Here is a 20,972-nt window from a genome sequence, read left to right as displayed (position 1 = left end):
ATATAGTTAGCTTTTATATATACATGTCTCTGTATATACATAAACACACCAAACAAAAAGTAAAATGTACATACTGATTAATTTCCCTGCCATGTCCTTGTTGGACCTTGATTCCTTGGGGTGTTTATAAAGATACATCACTGCTCGTCCAATCCCACTATGCTTCAGGGTCTCCTGGCTCACACTAGGTAGCTGGGGAACATAAACACAGACATACATATTAATCATTCTGAAGCTGGGAGTCCTGCCAATCTACTCTAGAGGGCCTGCAAGACCTGGTTCATTCACAATAGAACAAATAACAAAAAAGTTATATTTTCAAGGGTCTATGGACACTGAACACAAAGATACTTTGTGTTTACATCAGTAGTTGAGAGTTCAGTACTACCACTGAGTTGAAGTAAAACTTAACAGTGTGAGAAAGTGTGAACTAAGCATCCTCAGAGATTAGCAGCTTAATAAATCAAGGGTCCTCTCAGGCCTCTGAACCAAACAGACCTAAGTCTGAACCCAACCACAGCCATCTGCTAGCTATGTGACCTTGGACAAGTCATTTAACTTCTCTGAGTCTTAATTTCCTCATCTGTAAAATGGAGATAATACACCTACCTTGCAGGTTTGTTGTGAGGAATAAATGAACCTATATATTTAAAAAACACCTGGCACGTGGCAGGTTCCTCGGGAATTCCTTCAGAAGTTAAGTAGCTTGCCCAAGGTGTCTCAGCCACATAAAGGTGGCCCAGATCAAGATTCAAATGCATGCTTATCTGATGCTGAAGCTGGTGCTCTTTCTACTTCAAGTGCCTCCCTACAACATGCCCACTACTATACTACTCTTCTCAGATAAACCAGAGCTACTCCAAGATCTTTTTTCCTTCAATACCACAGTCACACAAAGTTTTAAAAGGCCTTCCTTTTTTTTTTTTTTTTTTTTTCTTGCGGTACGTGGGCCTCTCACTGTTGTGGCCTCTCCCGTTGTGGAGCACAGGCTCTGGATGCCCAGGCTCAGCAGCCATGGCTCACGGGCCCAACTGCTCCACGGCATGTGGGATCTTCCCGGACCGGGGCACGAACCCGTGTCCCCTGCATTGGCAGGCGGACTCTCAATCACTGCGCCACCAGGGAAGCCCAAAGGCCTTCCTTTCATGCTCATTTTATTTGGTATGTTCCTAAAAAACACACCTAATAAAACTCCTGATAGGCTGTGGCAGAGAGAATATATAAATATATGGCAAAATACAGAGGTTATGATAATACAAACCACAGTAGATAACTAATGAAGAGCAAACAAGTCAGATTATCTGCCTCTGACCTCTTGCAGAATCTTCAACAGCTCTTCTCGAATCTTTAGTGCCGGCAAACTCCTATCTGGTAGAGGGGAGAGCCATTCTTTGATGGCAGACATCACACCACTGTCAATAAATGTTTCTTTAAGGTCCTGCCTGTAATAAGAGGAAGAATTAAAAAAAAAAAAAGTCAAGTCTATGAATGTTGATTCTATTGTAGCTTCCTTTGGATTTTCTTACAGATTTAGTGATGTTTCCAAAAACTGCTTTTAAAAACTGACTCATATACATTATTTACTGAGCACCTATTCATAGACTTCAACAGCCAATATGAAATTTAGTTCCTATTTTCAAGAAACAAACAGACTTGATAGGTAAAGATGATGTGTTAAAGGAAAAAAACCACACCAAATTGCAAAAGGTAATGCTGATATGAATGGTACAGACTGTAAGAATAATGAGCTTTAATTATTACAGCTAAGAAAAAAAAATGTTTTATCTATGAGAATAGTGAGCCTCAAACTGTTTCAAGTAAGACAGAACCCAGAATTGTGCTATTCTTTGCAGGACACCAGGGAGAATACCATTCTCCTAGCAGAAAAAAAATCCCAATGAATACTGATACTATTCAAATTCCATTTTATGTACTAGAATCAATTATGGTAACAGGGAACATGACATTATATATATGAAATCTGGCACAGATAATTTTTTCTGTTGGGATAGGGGTAGCAATCTTCTAGTAGAAAGTCCTAGACCATATGGCTGGCTCATTGGTGTACTAATGCACTTCTTTAGCCATCAAAAGAAGGCTACTGCTGAGTTCAAGGAGAAATCAAAGTTGCTCAGGAATGTGAGCAAACCAATGAAAAGAACCTGCAGAAGGACCAGTGACATAATTCATGATATAACAGGACACATGAGTCTTATTCAACATGTGCTTCAAGTAGTCTCCCAGCATTTTTGCTCTGTTCTCAATCACATTGGGAAAAAAGATGCAATTTTACCAGACTCTAAACAGTCTATAAAGAACAAAATAAGTGGTTTCCAAGTTTTTCTTTCATTAATATCAGTTTGCTATTTGTTCTGTTTGCATCATGCATCAAAGTGTAAGAAAAATTTGTGATGAAGTAATAATCTAGGAAATTCTATTATTATTTTTCTGTAGATTGACAGAAGGCAATCATTCTTTAATCTCTCTAGAATACTAGTACATAGCTTGAATATCATTCCATTAAAAGGGAACACTTTTTCGGACTTCCATGGTGGCGCAGTGGTTAAGAATCTGCCTGCCAATGCAGGGGACACGGGTTTGATCCCTGGTCCGGGAAGATCCCACATGCCGTGGAGCAGCTACGCCCGTGCGCCACAACTACTGAGCCTGGGCTCTAGGGCCCGCGAGCCACAACTACTAAAGCCTGCGCACCTACAGCCCGTGCTCCGCAACAAGAGAAGTCACGGCAATGAGAAGCAAGCGCACCGCAATGAAGAGCAGCCCCTGCTTGCTGCAACTAGAGAAAGCCCGCGTGCAGCAACGAAGACCCAATGTAGTCAATAAATAAATAAATAAATAAATGGAAACACTTTTCCAAGAAAACAGAATACTTACTTCTTAAGGTGCATGACCACAGTAGGTAATAATGTTAATTTTTTCAGTGCTGGCTTTTTTTGATTATTCAACTGTCTGTCTTCCTATCCAGGAAGAAAAAGATTGAAAAAAAAAAAAGGAAAAAAGGGCAATTGTTAATAGTGAATTATAACCACTATAATTCTAAACTTTAAATATAATAAAGTAGCAATTTCTCCGAGACACTACAGTTTTTCCTACAAGAAAGAATAATTACATAAAGAATAGACTTTCTGCAGAGCCAAAACCCACAAAACTATCAGAATAACTAGTTTTAACAACTACAAATCGAGAGGAACAATTTTAATTTAAAATATTGGCATAACTATCAAGTTTTCAGAGTTCATTCAAGGTACAAATTATATATGGAAAAATTTGGTTTATCATCAAGAATAATTTTGCAGCTATGGGGCCTGTAAGAAAGATAAAAGAATATGTTATTAAAGAAGGGTTTTAGTATTTGCTTGGGTATTTTTTTCCTAGTTTTTTTGCCAGGCCACACAGCTTATGGGATCTTAGTTCCCCAACCAGGGATCGAACCCAGGCCCTCAGCAATGACAGCGCAGAGTCCTAACCACTGGGTGACCAGGGAATTTCCCCTACTTTTTTAATTATAGAAAATTTTTAATTCTACAGACATACAAAACAAAATAATACACTCCTGTCACGTACATTTCAACAATTAAACACACATGGCCAGTCTTATTTAGCTATCTCTCTAGCTACTTTTCCCTTCACCCTTGAATAATTTTGCAACAAGTCCTAGACACACGTCATTGGATTATAAATACTTCAGCAAGTGTCTCTAAAAGAGCAGGACTTGTTTTTAAACATAATACTTGGGCAATTTTTACAATTTGAGCAGAATTTTTAAATGCAGTGAGTTAAATGCAATCATTTGATCAGAGACAAAAGAATGACACAGGTTTATAACATAATAAATATGAGTTTATAATTTTTTGTATGTGAAGAAACATCACTTTGTGGTAAACTAGCAGAACCTGAGAACAAAATCACTCCCCCATAAAACCAGCACACCAATTCAGCTAAAAAGGCCCATTTTACTTAATACTTAGTCTTTTCACTTTTTTCCTAAAACACAGTACTTAAAAATTAAAATTATTGGGGCTTTCCTGGTGGCGCAGTGGTTGAGAGTCCGCCTGCCGATGCAGGGGACACGGGTTCGTGCTCCGGTCCGGGAAGATCCCACATGCCGCGGAGCGGCTGGGCCCGTGAGCCATGGCTGCTAAGCCTGCGCGTCTGGAGTCTGTGCTCCGCGACAGGAGACGCCACAACGGTGAGAGGCCCTCGTACCGCAAAAAAATAAATAAATAAAATAAAATAAAATAATTTCCGTGCTTAAAATTTAGAACAGTAAATGCTTATTATAAAAAAAAACAAAAACAAAGTATTTTTAATGTAGTTTAAGCAAGGATTAAGTGTAAAAAAAAAAAAAAATGGCGGGAATTCCCTGGTGGTCCAATAGTTAAGATTCTGCACATTCACTGCCAAGGGTCCGGGATCAATCGCTGGTAGGGGAACTAAGATCTCATAAGCTGCATGGCGAAAACAACAAAACAAAACAGGGACTTCCCTGGAGGTCGAACAGTTAAGACTCCATGCTTCCAATGCAGGGGACGCAAGTTCGATCCCTGGTCTGGGAACTAAGATCCCACATGCCTCGCAAACAAAACAAAAAAGGTCACATAATCAATTATGTGGGAGAAAGAAAGATGAAGCTAGAAGTGACCTATCTCACCTCAGCAGCTTCGTTCATCTTGACAATCATGGCGCTCACAACGTCGTCGGCATCACTAATAAAAGTACCGCCATCACGGTTACGCCTGCGCTTGCCACTCATGCTCTTTTTCCGCTGCAACATCATCTCAAAGTCCGACAGAAAGTCCATGCTAAGCAGTAACCCAAAATTAAGTGAAATATAAATTCCCTTTTAAATATACATTTTCTTTTATGACAGTTAAGAACCACCAACTTTCTTAATTCTAACTCAGTGAAGTGCTACTTTCTTTTAAAGTGCACGTACTTTTAAAATTGCTTTTAAAAGAACAAGTGATCATAAATTTTATGCTCAACTTCCCAACAGTTACACATTAAATACTAATAGCCCTACACCTTCATACACTATGTTCATGCCTACATGTGTTAGCCTGAAAAAGAACATTTCAAATTTCAAGTTTTGCCTGCCAATCCATGGTTCAGTTTTAGTTGCATTGCCTTTCTGTGCGGGCAAAGAGTGGTTTTCAATTATCTGAATATTTTTGTCTTATACAGAATAAGTGGGGGAAAAAATCCCGCTGTTTTTTAGTGATAAGAAGTGTAACTCTCAAAACATAATGTGACTGAGATAAAGATGGAGATCTACAAATCTGCTAAGAGCCTCAAAAAGACTTTGTAGCTTTCATCTGAATCTTTGCACTTAACGAGGAGCTAATATGCTCTCTGCCTCTATCATATAAATAAGATGATATGGTTTATAATTTCCAAAGGTACGGCCAAACTCATTCAGCTTAATTCTTGCATGCCACTAGGAATTAAAGCATCATCTTTATAAACAGTAACTAACAAATCATTCTATGTTTGTCACCTTTCGTGACACTAGATTCTTCTGAACATAGATTCCAACCATCTCAACAAAACTATGTGAAATACAATCAAGGAATATATTGTATCTAAAACATCCCCCCTGGGACCCCCAAATCAGCTTTCTCTCTCTCTCTCAAAAAAAAGTTTTTATTAGGTTATTTTTCAGAAGAACTTACTTGGTGAGATATAAATTAAAAGCCTGGCAACCATATAGCCCCACAAATTAAGACAGCTGAGCACAGGGCAAATGACAGAAAAATAACAGCAAATCATTTTTGGACAGCACTGTATATAGAGAAGTAGATGGGAGAACAAAAATGGAAGATTCTTTCCTACACTTAATCAGGAACCAAAATAAGGAAAACAAAGTTTGTTAGTCTCTACCTTCATTTTTAAAGTTCTCTTTAATAAAGTCTTTTAAAAAATAAAACAAACTTACTGTTTTCCTCTCTTTATGTTATCATCAGAATCTGAATCTTCTGCTTCTTTTACCTGTGTTTCACTTTTTTCTTCTTCCAAATCTTCTTGGTTAAAACCCTAAAGGAAGGGTAAGTTAGCCGGAGTTACCGCAACCTCATTACAGACTCTCTTCTATGTAACTGCTCTTAATTTTTTGCATTTTTAAAGTAATACATTCATAAAGAATAAAAATTAAGAAGGTATCAAAAGACATATAGCAAAAAAACCTCCCTCCCACCCTAGCCCTTAGTGTTATTAGTTTTCTTGTGTCCTTCTTCATTTTTAAGGCTTTAGATGATTTCACCAAATAACTGCAACCATAATTTAAACATTTCCCTGATGATATTTAGGTATGTGTATTTGAAATTTTGAGAAACATCTGCAAACTGTCTTCTATAGAGGTTACACCAAATTAACTCTCCTTCCAGGAAAGCACAAATTCACCTGTTTCCTCACCTTCCCACTACTACGGCAGGTTATCAAGCATTAATATTTGCAATCTCTGGACTGAAAAAAACAAAAGGCATCTCTGTAGCTTTCTCTGCATCCTCTTATTATGAGTAAAGCTGGGCATTTCTCATGTTTCAAAGCCATCTGTTGCTATTTCTCTGTGAACTCTCAATATCCTATGGCCAGTTTTCCATTGGATCTTTGTCTTATTGGTAAGGAAAATCTCTTTAAAAATTAGGGAAATTAGACCTTGCTACATGACGGGAACTGCACAATCCTGACATCTGTACAGTTTGATTTTGTTTATGGTAATGTTTTCTGGGTATAATTTTTAATTTTTTATGTAATTTAAATGGTCAGTCTCTTCTTTATAGCTTCCAACTTTCATGTTATACTTAGAAAGGCCTCCCCAATGGTTCCCCTAGTATGCTGTTTTCTACACTGAACTGAACCCATAATCAAGTTGATGTCCACTCTCCACACTAGAGAAACATATCTTATGCTTGTAAAATGTTGCTTAACTGAGTATAAGCCCCATGAGGGCAATGTCCAAACAATCTCTGGCATACAAGCTCTTGAATATTTGTTGAATGAATTCTTTTCTATTTTCTTTAGGTTTATTTACCATTTTTCTACCATCTTGAATTAGACTCTAAATTCATCTACTTTCATCCTCTCTTGCTTTAGTAATGAAAGTACTGACTTTTTTTTTAACACAAGAACTATTTAACAAGTAAGTTTTAAATTTGGGGGTGGCAAGGGTGCTTTTATGTGCTAATTTTGTTACTAATTTTTAATTTCATTGCATTCAGAAAATGTTGTCTATAGTTTGTACATTTTGCAAAAGCTTGATTTAAATTTTATATGGAAATACAAAGAACCAAGAAAAGCCAAGACAATCTTAGAGAATAACAACCTTAAAGGACATAAATAACCAAATATCAAGGGTTATGCATTAATGGTGCAAGGATAGACCAATGGAACAGAAAAGATACTTCAGAAACAGATTAGAAAATATATACATACTCGATTTATGACAAAGATGGCAGAATAGTGGAAAAGGATAGTCTGGTTCAACTAGATACTACAAATGGGGGCGGAAATCTTGACTATCTCATATATACTGCACACAAAAGCCCATTCCAGGTAGACAATATAACTAAATGAAAAAGATAAAATAATCAAGCTTCGAAAGAATAACTCAGGAGAATATTTTTATAACCTTGGGGATAGGCAAAAATTTCTTACAATTCAAAAATCTTTCTACATAAACGAAAAGACTGGTAAAGCTGATTTACACTAAAATTAAGAACTTTTGCTCATCAAAGACTCCATTTAAAAAGTGAAAATGCAAGCCACTGAACAGAAGATATTTTTATCTTTTATAATCTCCAAAGGGCTCATATCTGGATTATATAAAAAGAGACACTTCTTTTTCTATCTTTCCTGGTTTTTTGGTCTTGATTATCCCATTGTTTACATTCCACTTAGATTACAGATCTGTTCATTCTCTTCACAGTTCTGTCAATTTTTGTTTTGCTTATACATATTTAAAGCCATATTACTAGGTACACGGCTAGGTACAATTTTAAACCCTTTTTTCAATATAAAGGGACCCTCTTTATCTCGAACAATGGTTTTTGCCTTAAAGTCTACGTCGTTGATATTCATATAAGCTACACCAGTTTTCTTTTGGCTAGTGTTTGGAGAGAGTACCTTTTTCCATCCTTTTATTTTCAACTCTATCTTCTGTTTCAGATGAATTTCAAAATTAATATATAGCTGGTTTTAAAAATCCAGTCTTTAATTTGTCCTTTAATTGGAGCACTTAATATATTTCAGTGTGACTTCTGATATTATCAAAGTTTATATCTGCTATCTTACTATGTACTACTTTCTAAATGTCCCCCTGTTCTATATTTCTTTTTCTCTTTTCTTGCTTTCTTTTGGATTGACTAGCTTCTATTATTTCATTCTTCCCTCTCTATTAGGTTGGAAGTTACACATTCCATTAGTCTTTTTAGAGATTACAATGCACATCCTAACTTACCAAAGACTACTAATGTACTTTTACATACATTTGCAAAGACCTGTGAACATTTCAATTCCATGTAAACACCCAATCTGTCACTGTTGTCATGTTTTAATTTCATATGCATTTTAAACCACACCAGACGTGACTCTGTTTTGGATGGTCATTACACATTTAGACCTAGCCACACGCTTTTGTTGCTCTTTTTCCCTTCCTGCATCCTTGACCTTCCACCTGAGATTTTCTTTCTGCCTTTAGTGTTTCCTTCAGTTGGCATTTTGGTAAGATGAAATAAGCAGAGAATCTTCATTCCTGAAAAGAATTTTTACTGAATATAAAAGAACTTTTAAGTTTGCAGTTATTGGATGCTATTACTTCTGTTGAGAAGTTAGCTATTAAAATAACAGTTGCCTCTCTGAATGTAATATCTTTTCCCCTTTGGCTGCTTTAAAGACTTTCCTGTTTTCTTTGGTTTCTTGCAATTTTCCTGTGGTGTATTGGGTTGGCCAAAAAGTTCATTCAGGTTTTTCTGTAAGATGTTACAGAAAGGGACTTCCCTGGTGGTCCACTGGTTATGACTCCACGCTCCCAATGCAGGGGGCCCGGGTTCAATCCGTGGTCAGGCAACTAGATCCCACATGCATGCCGCAACTGAAAGTCTGCATGCCGCAACTAAATATCCTGCATACCACAACTAAAGATTCCGCGTGCTGCCACTAAGACCCGGCCCAGCCAAATAAATTAATTAATTTTAAAAAAAGTTACGGGCTTCTCGGGTGGTGCAGTGGTTGGGAGCCCGCCTGCCGGTGCGGGCGACACGGGTACGGGGCCTGGTCCAGGAAGATCCCATGTGCCGCGGGGCAGCTGGGCCTGGGCACCACAGCTATTAAGTCTGCGCTCTGGAGCCCGCGGGCCATAACTGCTGGTCCTGTGTGCCGCAGCTGCTGGGGCCCGCGCGCCTGGAGCCCATGCTCCGCGGCAGGAGAGGCCACCACAGTGAGAGGCCCCACGCCTCAGCAAAGAGTGGTCCCCGCTTGCTGCAACGGGGAGAGGGCCCGTGCGCAGCAGTGGGGACCCAGTGCAACCAGAAGTAAATAATGATTAATTTTTTTTAAAAAAGTTACAGAAAAACCCGAACGAACTTTTTGGCCAACCCAATGTTTAAGTGGAAATTGCTTTGTTTTTATCCTGCTTGCAATTTGTAGAACTTCTAGACTCTATGGCTTTATGAAGCATTTCTTTAAATATTGTTTCTGATATATATACATATACATTTCCTCCCCTCTCCTGGGATTCCAAGTCACTCTGTTAAACCTTCTCATGCATAATTTATGTTTTATTTTTTACATATTCCACACTAATATCAATGCTTCATTCTACATAGTTCCTTCTACTTATTTATTTAGTTAGTTAGTTGTGGCAGGTCTTGGTTGCAGCAGGCGGGCTCCTTAGTTCCTTCTATTTATTTATTTATTTAGTTGCAGCAGGCGGGCTCCTTAGTTGTGGCATGCATACTCTTAGTTGTGGCATGCACGTGGGATCTAGTTCCCTGACCAGGGATTGAAACTGGGCCCTCTGCATTGGGAACGCAGAGTCTTAACCACGGTGCCACCAGGGAAGTCCCTCTACATAGTTCCTTCTAACTTACCTTCCAGTTCACTCATTTTCTTTTCAAATACGTCTAATCTGTTGTTAAACTCATCCACCAAGTTTTTAATTTCAGTTACTGTATTTTCAAAGTTCCAGAATTTCTACTTGGTTCTTTTTCAGGTATTTAAAAAAAACTGTTTGCTCTAAGAAACTTTTCAATCCTTTACCTTGCTAAACATATATATATTAAAGGCAATATCTAAAATTCCTATATCTAAAGCCCCTAGGTCTATTTCTGTTATCTGCTGTTACTATTGTTTCTTTTTAAATGTTACAGATAAGTGTGTACCGTGTATTTGAAAAACTACAGAAATAATTGGAGGTCTGTGATGATGTTACTTTTGCCCTGAAAGGATTTCTGTTTGCATATGTCAGGTGGCTGAGAGCCAGCCAATGGTTTAAGAATCACTGCAATCAAACTTCTGAGACTTAGGGAGGGTGACGGAAGAGGGAAGAGATATGGGAACATATGTATAACTGATTCACTTTGTTATAGAGCAGAAACTAACACACCATTGTAAAGCAATTATACTCCAATAAAGATGTTAAAAAAAAAAACAAAAAAACTTCTGAGACTGAGGTTCTCTATGTTGCTAGATGACTCAAAGATGGCCTAAAATCTGAGCAAAGGCTATTCTAACTTCCAGTTCACCCTTAATCCTAGCAGTCTCAATCCAGAGCATGGGGTTTTCAGGGTCCCCTAACCTCAGCAGGCCCCGACCTTCCAGTTTTCTCTCTTAAGCCTTGAGGCAATCAAAAATAAATTTAGCCTCTCAGCTTGAGTAGATGAACATCCCAGAAAAAGCAGTTCTAAATGCTGAGCTTACCTCTTTAGGTTTCTATCTTTTGCTGGTTTTTGGCTTAGTAATTCTTTGTTACCTAGTTCTTATGATGATGAGCAGATTTTTTAAACATTTTGTCTAGCTTCTGTAGTTGTCCTTAGCAGAAGGGCTGGTCCAAATTACCTCATGTGCCATTGCTATCATCAGAAGCTCCGTAACTGCTGTGATTCTTTCTCTTTAGCATTGTAAAGCGCGTTTCATTGTCTCTTAATGTGTTCCTTCCTCCCTTTAATTCAATTTTGCCAGTTATTTTCCTTTTATGTCTTTGTAGACCCCTTTATTTCACTTTCTGAATACCTTTGTTCTAGATTTTTCTACTGGATACATCATAGCTATTTATTTCTACTTATTGGAATCTCCTACTAGACACCCACTGCCATAGAAACAAAAAAAGCATAGCATAATCAAAGAGGAAATCTTTCTGTCTAATACTTACTGTAAATTCTTCCTCCTCCTCATCACCAGATTCTCCAAATATGTCTGCAATAAGATTTCTAGAAAATATAAAAAACTTTCATTTGCTTTCTTCTCATTTGCATAGGAATCATAAAATATTTTTCTAATAGGGTATAATTTAATAACAGTAAAACATGCAGAGCTCAAGTGTCCATCTCAATGGGTTTTGACACATTCACGTAACCCTTACCCTAACAGAACAGTTCCATCTCCCCAGAAAGTTCCCTTGTGGCCCTTTCTAGTCAGTCCCCCCTATCAACATCCCAGAGGCAACCACCACTCTGATTTCCACCACCACAGATTAGTTTTGCCTGTTCTTGAAACTCACATAAGTGGAATCAGATAACATGTCCTCTTTACTTCTTTCACTTAAGATAATATTTTTGAGGTTCATCCATGTTGTAGCATGCAGCAATAGTTCAGGACCTAAAATCCTGAATCCCCCAAGGTCATGAAATTAGGCAGGGTATATTGTATTACACCTCAACACGGAATTTTAATACAAGTTTAAAAACCCTGAAAGACAAACCCCTCTGTACCGCCTTGTATGAAGCCTGGGAAGTTCAGGTTACACTGCCACTTACTCTTCTTCATTCCCTGACTCACTATCACTCCCAAAGAGGTCCTTCTCTTCATTTTTCTTATCAGACAATTCTCTCCCTGCTTCTTCTTCACTGTCAGATGCTATCGTCTTCTCTCTTTTGCCTGATTTGTCTGACATAACATCACTGTCAGAGTCATCTGCATCAGAGACAACACGACTCTTCTTTGTTGCTGTTGAAAAAAAAAAAATCATCATTAATCTTACTCCATCACAGTCACTGTATTACTAAGTACAACAGGTGCTCTAAAATGTCAGTACGTGGCCAAAACCAAAGGCCTCATGATACACAGTTTAGAATAAAAAGTAAATACATAGCTAAAAGACGCAGAGTCATCTTACAATTATCTGCTATATAGGAAAAAGTGGCCAAAAGATGAAGACTGGCATCAATAGCTACCTTTCCTTTGGGGGAACAGAGAAAATAAGAGTAGAATCCCTTCTATGCTGCCTAATATCAGCAGAACTCTAAAGGCTCGGATATTCTTTTGTGGAATCCCCATGTTCCTCAGTCATCCATCACTGCTCTATCTGCATCTACCTTAGGAGTCATCCATCACTGCTCATCTACCTTAGTAAACTGCACGTGTGGTGCTCTTTTCCCTTCTCCTTTAACAACTGTCGGGTTATAAAGAAATGCCTTTTCCCAAAAAGATGTTTCATAAAAAAGTAATCAAGTAGTAAAGATTGGAATATTTTGTGGAGACATGGAGTCTCTAAATAGAGTCCCTCAGCAACTTCCTTGAATTTGGGCATTCGACAATGTTTAACAACTGAAGACAGGTACCCATGGGAGCTCAGTCACTGTCTAGATGGGATGTAGCGCATTAGCTGTCAAAGAGACCACAGTTAACTCTGGATAAGGTTGGGTTTTCATGTAAAAGTATTCTTTTGAAACATTACCCTTTCCAGTAAAAAAAAAAAAAAACAAAAGGACTTCCCTGGTGGCCCAGTGGTAAAGAATCCGCCTTACAATGCAGGGGAAGTGGGTTTGATCCCTAGTCAGGAAACTAAGATCCCACACGGGGCGACTAAGCCCTCATGCCGCAACTACTGAGCTCGCAAACCTCAACTAGAGCCCGCATGCTGCAAACTACAGAGCCCATGCACTCTGGAGCCCGCGCACCACAACTACAGAGCCCACACACCCTGGAGTCTGTGCGTCACAACTAGAGAGAGAAAATCTGCAAGCCACAACTAGAGAGAAGCCCGCAGACAACGAAGAGCCTGCGAGCTGCACGAAAGATCCCACATGCTGCAACTAAGACCTGACGCAGCCAAAAATAAATTAATAAATAAAAAATCTTTTAAAAAATTTATATTTTCATAGAAATCTTTCATATTGCCATTGCAATGCAGTCTAGTTTATCATTTTGAGGCAGTCAGAACTTAACAAATGCTGCTAGAACAACTCAAAGGAAATTTAATATTAAGATTTGCCAATGAGGGAAATCCCTGGTGGTCCAGTGGTTAGAACTCCAGGCTTTCACTGCCAACCTCATGAGTTCAATCCCTGGTGGGGGAACTAAGATTCCACAAGCCACATGGTGCAGCCAAAAGCACCAAAACAAAAACCAAAACAAAAAACCGAAACACTTGCCAATGAAAACCAGTGTCCTGGTGATATTTTAGAACATCAAGTTGAATAAGAGAATACAGACCTAACATTCCAGGAAAAGAAACAATGCTTCATAGTTATAAGCTTAGACAACAAGTAAAGCTATGGAGGGACTTCCCTGGTGGTCCAGTGGTGGAGAATTTGCCTTCCAATGCAGGGGACACAGGGTCAATCCCTGATTAGGGAACTAAGATCCCACATGCCATGGGGAAACCAAGCCCACGTGCCGCAACTACCGAGCCCGTGTGCTATGGAGCCCACGTTCCACAACTAGAGAGCCCGTGTGCCTCAACTAAGACCCGATGCAGCCAAGTAAATAAATAAAAGTAAAGCTAAGGATAAACAGCCCAAAATAATCCCTTACATGCTTTTTCTTCATCGTCACTATCAGAAAGCACAGCAGCTTTCCGCTTTGCTACTTTCTCCTCCACCCCCTCTTTTTCTTCATCCTCATCACTGTCAATTTTGGGCCTTTTTGGTTCTTCCTCCTCGCTGTCAGAACTGTGGAACCGCTTCCTGTCTACATGGGCATCTGAATGAAAGGGGTCAGCCTGCATTTCTGTGTCCTCTCTCTTATTCTCCCCGTCACTGTCCTCATCAGACTCCGGCTTCTGTCTGTGTCTGGGGGCAGCCTCAGCTTCTGAATCGCTGGCAGGCCCCTTCTGAGGCTCCTCGCTCTCAGAGTCACTGGCTTGGGGCTTGGGAAGCTCCTCATTTTCAGAATCACTGGCTTGGTGCCTTGGCGGGTCCTCGCTTTCCGAATCACTAATTCGGGGTTTGGGAAGCTCCTCATTTTCCGAGTCACTGGCTTGGTGCCTTGGGGGGTCCTCGCTTTCCGAATCACTGATTCGGGGTTTGGGAAGCTCCTCATTTTCCGAGTCGCTGGCTTGCTGCCTTGGCGGGTCCTCGCTTTCTGAGTCACTGATCCGAGGCTTGGGAAGCTCCTCACTTTCAGAGTCACTAACTCGAGGCTTGGGAAGCTCCTCATTTTCCGAGTCACTGGCTGGGTGTCTTGGGGGCTCCTCACTCTCAGAGTCACTGACTTGGGGTTTTAGAGCATCCTCTGTTTCCGAGTAACTGGCAGGACTTTTGGGGAGCTCTTCAACCTCTGAATCACTGGCGGGGGGCTTCCTAACATCTTCATTTTCGGAGTCGCTTGCGTGCCCATTAAGCAGCTCCTCGTTTTCAGAGTCGCTCACAGGTAACTTCCTGGGCTCCTCATTCTCAGAGTCGCTCCCGTGGTGATTGGCATCCTCGTTTTCAGAATCACTCGCAGGAGGCTCTGCATGCCCTTCGAATTCAGAGTCGCTGTCCTTTTGCCTTTGAAGCTCCTCACTTTCAGAGTCACTGGCATTAAGATTTGAGGGGTCATCGTTCTCAGAGTCTGTCACATGATGTCTTTTGTTGAGACCATCTTCTCGATCACTAGGTTCATTCTGAAAAATCAAGGGAGAAAAAATTAGGAAAGTGCAAAAAAAGCTTTGGTAGTAAAAATGTTAAAAATTTTCAACTTAAAAAAAAAAAGCAGGAATACGCATGCTTAAATGTAGAATTCTCATCCTATACGTATATAGAAACATCCCACTTTTAAAAAGGCCATTCATCTGTGAAATGGTAGCATGGTTTAGATCCCAAAATGAGGAACGATAACCTGCCTTCATGAATCTGTAAAGCACAGCCCCCCAGATTACTCTACGGTACCTTATACTTTGAAAAGCTAGATTAAACAACAACAAAAAATAAACCTTAACTTCCTCATATAATTCTAGCTCCTAAATATATTCTTTAAGTACATACAAGCAAACATGTACCCAAGTTCTCTTAAAAAAGGAACATTCTTGGGTTTTATAACGTTAAAGTTCTTTCAAGGAAGAGAACTATAAAACTTTATTTTATTTAAAGGGCCAAATTATACTTAGGGCACATTCTCCCAAGTGAATCTGAACAAATGAAGAGAGGAGCAGAGGAGCAATTAATAGAGCCAAATACCATGTTAGGGTCTCTCCTGCTAGTTTACTCCTCACAAGAGTATTTTTCATGATAAGAAACTGAGGCTTAGAGCAGTCTTGGACATATATCCAGTAACCCTGGCACAAAAGTTTAAGTTTTAGGGAAAACACTGACTAATCTAGCTATGCTAACAAATAATGTTATATGAAGTCATCTGAAAACTCTAGGGTACAAATTTGATATTATAGCTATGTTTTTTAAATGCAGAGAAAAATATATAAAACTAAATATACCAAAATACTAATAACTAGAATGTGGGGAATTTTTTCCCTCCTATAATAGTATCTTTACTTTCAGTAACATGGTAATTCATATTCTGGCTTAAAAAGTAAAGTACTTCTGTGTTTGGGTTTTCCCCCTTAAAAGTTACTGAGCCAAATTTTTTTTTTTTTTTTTTTTTTGCAGTACGCAGGCCTCTCACTGTTGTGGCCTCTCCCCTTGCGGAGCGCAGGCTCAGCGGCCACGGCTCACGGGCCCAGCCGCTCCGCGGCACGTAGGATCTTCCCGGACAGGGGCATGAACCCGTGTCCCCTGCATCAGCAGGCGTACTCTCAACCACTGCGCCACCAGGGAAGACCTGAGCCAAATATTTTTCTTTAGAATATATGACGGACATCTCCTGAACTTACCACAGATCAATTTTCAAGGAACAAAGAGCCTTTAATAAAGTATATGCCCACCATATCACGCAATGAAATAATTAAGCAGTAAGAGAATACACAATGACAAGATAAAAGGCATTAAAACGTTTTCACAAAACCCACACTTTAACTTGCTTCGGGCTCATTTAAAGAAGATTAAGTATGTTGTGTCTACAACTTCAGAAAGAGTACAAAAAATTATAAAATAAGCTTATAAAATATGTTTGAGGGTTTTTTCCCTCCATATTTCATTGCCAACTTGATAGCACAGAGTTCCAAAGATACATTAACTGCTATACATATTCATTCAAGTATAACACATTCAGGAAACTTTCTAAAATAATAAGCTTTTCAAATTTCCCAAAGATATTTTTCTTTTATTATCATGGGACACTCACAGCATAGCACTGGATTCCTTGTCAGTCATACATCCTACTACCCCAATGAAACTGGCATTTATCTATTAAATTAGGACAGGAGAAATAACATAGAACCTTTTGATACAGTACAAGATAGAGTATTCTATATATTGGTAGAAGCTTACTCTTGGCCATACTTCAGAATTTAATTCTTTTATATTTTAAAAGAATATAGAAGAAAAAATTAACTATCCAGAATGTAAGCCCTAAGAAGGCAGGCATTTTTTGGTCTGTTTTCTTCACTGAGAAGGCACACTCTGTGCTTCAGAGCACAGAATGGTGTCTGGTATATACAAAATCACAGTAAATTCTTGCTAAGTAATTACTTACTTACCTACTTACTTACTTACTGTGTAAGAAAGTAATTACTTAATTTTCTCATTTAATAAAAAGAGTTAAATGAGAATAATTTAAAGTGAGGAATAATTAACTCAACAAGTATTTGTTTAATGTCTACTACGTGCAAGGTGCTAGGAATCAAGGCTGAACATGTCTCAGTGCCTGACCTTAAGGAAATGTTGTCTAATGAGCCAGCCAAATATACCATAACAATACAGTATAACATGCACTGTTATGAAAGTATGTGACATTCTGAAAGCCTACCGGAAGTGATCTATATGAGACTAAGCTATAAAAGGTGTGTAGACAACAGGTATTGGGAATTAGTTTGTGATGACTGAATTAAGAAGTTAACTGCATTACTGAGGGCAGAAGACGAAACATACAGGTACCAGCAGAGGCAACTAAAGCAGGAGGCAAAAGGGGAAATTGTTAACTGGCTTTTGGAATGCTTTCCATGGCATACACATGACATAACTCTCACAACATGTTCGTGTGTGACTCAGCTGCAAACAACAGAAATCATCTCAGGCTAGCTCCAGAAAAAAAGAACAATCTTTCCAGAATCAAAGTGGAATAAATGGCTAAAGGCTCAAGAAGGGTAGGAACCAAGGCAGCTCAGAGAGCTTAGGAAAGGAAACTCAAGGACCTTTCACTAGAGCACTATCAATAACATGACTCAGCTCTCACGTTGCTAAATTTCAGTGTCCAGGATCTAAATTTTAAATTCCCAGGAGACAGAATCTAACGGGCCACGGCAACAGAGGATGTCGTTACTCTGTGACTCAATGCCAGAGCAGGGGCACAGCACTGGGAGCCACTCCCAAAGAAAGGAGAGATACCATGAACTGAGTAGTCTTCCCAAAACTTATCTGTTACACTCTACCCTGGACTTCCCAACACATGGTGTATGCATTCCAAACAAGCAACCATTACAAGGACATTACATGTAATTCATGACTGTGACACTTATGAATTCCCATCAATTTTTGAGGAGTCTCATAAAATCCTGAGTATCTATCCATTATGTGTGGCACAGTGGGGAAAACGTGGGAAATCACTGCAGTAGGAAAGTACTGGTAGACAGACTCAAGTTAAAGAAGGCAGTTAGGTGAAGACATCATAGGGTTTGGGAAAAGAGTTAAGCTTAAAAGTTATCAAAACACTACTCAAAAATTTTAGACTGGTTTCAGCAATTAGTCTAAATTGCAGACTTAAAAAAAATCCAAAATACAGTTTTTAAAAAGTCAAATATGAGTACAACAAATCAATAGTAGAAGCTGCCATTTAAATGCTATTTCTTAATAATATTTTTAAAAATCCCTAATTTTACCTGTCAGAGAAATTGAGCACTCTAAGTGTCCTCAGAGGCTTTAGAAATGTCTATAATGCCTCACACTTCCCTCTTATGATCATCTACATTGTAGTTATAAATAACTTCTGGTTACCCATAATGAATGATCTGATCGCTTATCTCAGCAATCAAACAGTAACACACTCTTTATGACCAGTGCCATAATATACATGCACAGAGATAATTAACATTTTTAAATTACAAAATAAATAATAAAACTGCTGTAAAGGCAAACATCAATTTGTAAATTACAAAGTAGTATAAGAATGTCAAATAGGAGTCCTTGTAAAGAACCAAACAACTCAGGACACCTGTTTCCAGTAAAAGAAACTCAAAACTGTTGAACTTGCATTCCAACCTTCCATCATAAATTGGTAAAACATTCAACACCAAGTCACACAGTAGATTCCATGAAGAAATATGTATAGGAGCATTTTCAAAAACATGTTTTACTGGACCTTAGTTCCAGAAGATACATTTGAAATCCTCATCTTGGAGTTTGTCAATACATATCATCTTAAAAGCATAAGGAAGAATCTGGGAAATCCAGTTTTTACTACACAATGCTGTTAATCCAGGGTAGGTCCTGGAATGTTGCAAGGCTTTGACTCTGAGAAACTCCAGCTTTACAGCAAGCGCACACACACATAACAAAATGAAGATGTATACCAGTGTCCTTTGTTGATCTTAGAGCTGGTTGATCTTTGAATCAGTCAAAAACAGAAGCACTCCTGATGAGTACTAGAAAAAGAAAATGTCTACACAAAGCCTAAGAGTTTATAATGGGGACTTCCCCAGGGGTGCAGTGGTTAAGAATCCACCTGCCAATGCAGGGGCCACGAGTTCCATCCCTGGTCCGCGAAGATCCCATGGGCCGCGGAGCAACTAAGCCCATGCGTCACAACTACTAAGCTTGCGCTCTGGAGCCCGCGCACCGCGACGAAGAGTAACCCCTGCTCGCTGCAACTAGAGAAAGCCCGTGTGCAGCAACGAAAACCCAACGCAGCCATAAATAAATAAATAATTTCTGAGAAAAGTTTATAATGATGAAGCAAACTCCTGCCTACCTCTCCAGACTCATTTCTGCCCTCTCACCACCATCAACCCTATGTGCTGCAGCAGCAGTTCCCAAACTTTTGCATAAGAATAACTTGGGGAGCTTTGGAGGAAAACATACAGATTTTTGTGCTTCTCACCTCCAGATATTAATACAGTAAGCTTGGGGAAGAGGTCAAAGAATCTGCATTTTGACATCTAATCCAAGTGATTCTAACCGCACATTATAATTTTACTGCAGACACATGGAACCACTAACTTCACTGTTACCTCCATGCTTTTACCTCACCTTGTCCTTTTCATACCTCAACACTAGGCAAAAATACCCCCTTCCTGAAGCCTCTTCCATCCTCCTCTCTAGGTAGAATGGACTCTGCCCAATATAATGTGACAGTTCACAACGTGGACTTTAGTGTCGGTAAGACCTGGGGTCCAAACACTAGCTCGCAGCCACCTTCTACTGTGTAATCTAGGGAAATTTTCTTAACTTCTCAAAACCTCAATTCCTCAATATGACAGAGTCAGAAATAGTTTCTATAACTTAGAGGGCCGTTCAGAGGACCAAATGCATGTAATGTAGTTAGCATGTGCCTGTGAGCATTCAATACATGTTGTTAATCGTTTATAACAAAAATATCTTATTAATTACAAAACATTCACCCTTCAAGACTCAGCTCAAATACATCATCTATGAAGGCTGAGCTGGTCAGTCATTCCTTCTTACATGTCCCCATAGCATCCTGTATCTCTACCTCACTGAAAGGTGATTTTTTACACATTTACCTTCATAATATGATAGAATAAATGACCTTAAGATCAAAAAACTATCTTTTACCTTCAGTATACAGAAGATACTCAAATTAAATTCACTGAAATAAAACAAACCCACAAGACAATGCTTAACAAAAAAGAACCAAAGCAAAACAATATTCTTCTCCTCAATTTGGTAGACTCAAAGACAAAGGATGAAACCTAACACAAAAAAAAGAAGTGTAGATGGAATCAAAAGAACTGATAAGAAATAGGGTAAACAAGGACGGCAAAAACCAACAAGAATCTTCTACGGGCTCTGATCTACTCCCCATAGGAATACTTTCCTTATACTAGCACAGCCTCTCTGTGGAAAGATCCAAATGACCGCAGACTGCCATCTTTACTCAATTCAAAGTAAGGCTGGAGCTAACAGGGCTGTCACCAACTTCAATGACAGATGGATGGTTGTGCCCACTAGGCTTTGCCTACAGTCAGAAAACAAGGAGAAACTATGTGCCATTTCCAAACAACCTCTTCCTCGATTGTCCCACATACTACTTTTTTCCTGTGAGAACCTCAGGAAGGGAACACTACTTTTCTATGCAGATGAAATCTACAAGCTGTATTTTAATTTTATTTTTTTAAAGTTTTCTTTTTTTAAAAAATTTATTTATTTATATTTATTTTTGGCTGTGTTGGGTCTTCCTTTCTGTGCGAGGGCTTTCTCTAGTTGCGGCGAGCGGGGGCCACTCTTCATCGCGGTGCGCGGACCTCT

The 20,972-nt window shown here is 39.0% G+C and overlaps 1 protein-coding gene across 5 annotated transcripts in view; it reads right to left on the bottom strand.

The window, feature by feature from the left end:
• Positions 1-20,972, bottom strand: part of IWS1 (interacts with SUPT6H, CTD assembly factor 1) — a 47,946-nt gene that overhangs the window by 11,809 nt on the left and 15,165 nt on the right. For 3 of the 5 annotated variants that reach the window (XR_003002273.1, XM_024738016.1, XM_024738017.1), the window contains exons 3-10: positions 13,990-15,061; positions 11,991-12,180; positions 11,387-11,444; positions 5,957-6,054; positions 4,673-4,823; positions 2,896-2,978; positions 1,313-1,442; positions 75-192 (exon numbers count right to left, since the gene is read on the bottom strand). Coding sequence is in view for 2 of the 5 variants with exons in the window: in XM_024738016.1 (XP_024593784.1) it covers positions 75-192; positions 1,313-1,442; positions 2,896-2,978; positions 4,673-4,823; positions 5,957-6,054; positions 11,387-11,444; positions 11,991-12,180; positions 13,990-15,061 (1,900 nt within the window). In the remaining 3 variants the exon portion in view is untranslated. The remainder of the gene's footprint in view (positions 1-74; positions 193-1,312; positions 1,443-2,895; positions 2,979-4,672; positions 4,824-5,956; positions 6,055-11,386; positions 11,445-11,990; positions 12,181-13,989; positions 15,062-20,972) is intronic. The other 2 variants (XR_003002274.1, XR_003002275.1) reach the window with 1 other exon arrangement.

The sequence above is a fragment of the Neophocaena asiaeorientalis genome, unplaced genomic scaffold (genome assembly GCF_003031525.2).
Source record: "Neophocaena asiaeorientalis asiaeorientalis breed wild unplaced genomic scaffold, Neophocaena_asiaeorientalis_V1.1 scaffold98, whole genome shotgun sequence".
In the NCBI taxonomy this organism is placed as follows: domain Eukaryota; kingdom Metazoa; phylum Chordata; class Mammalia; order Artiodactyla; family Phocoenidae; genus Neophocaena; species Neophocaena asiaeorientalis.
This window is presented reverse-complemented; position numbering and strand designations above follow the sequence as displayed.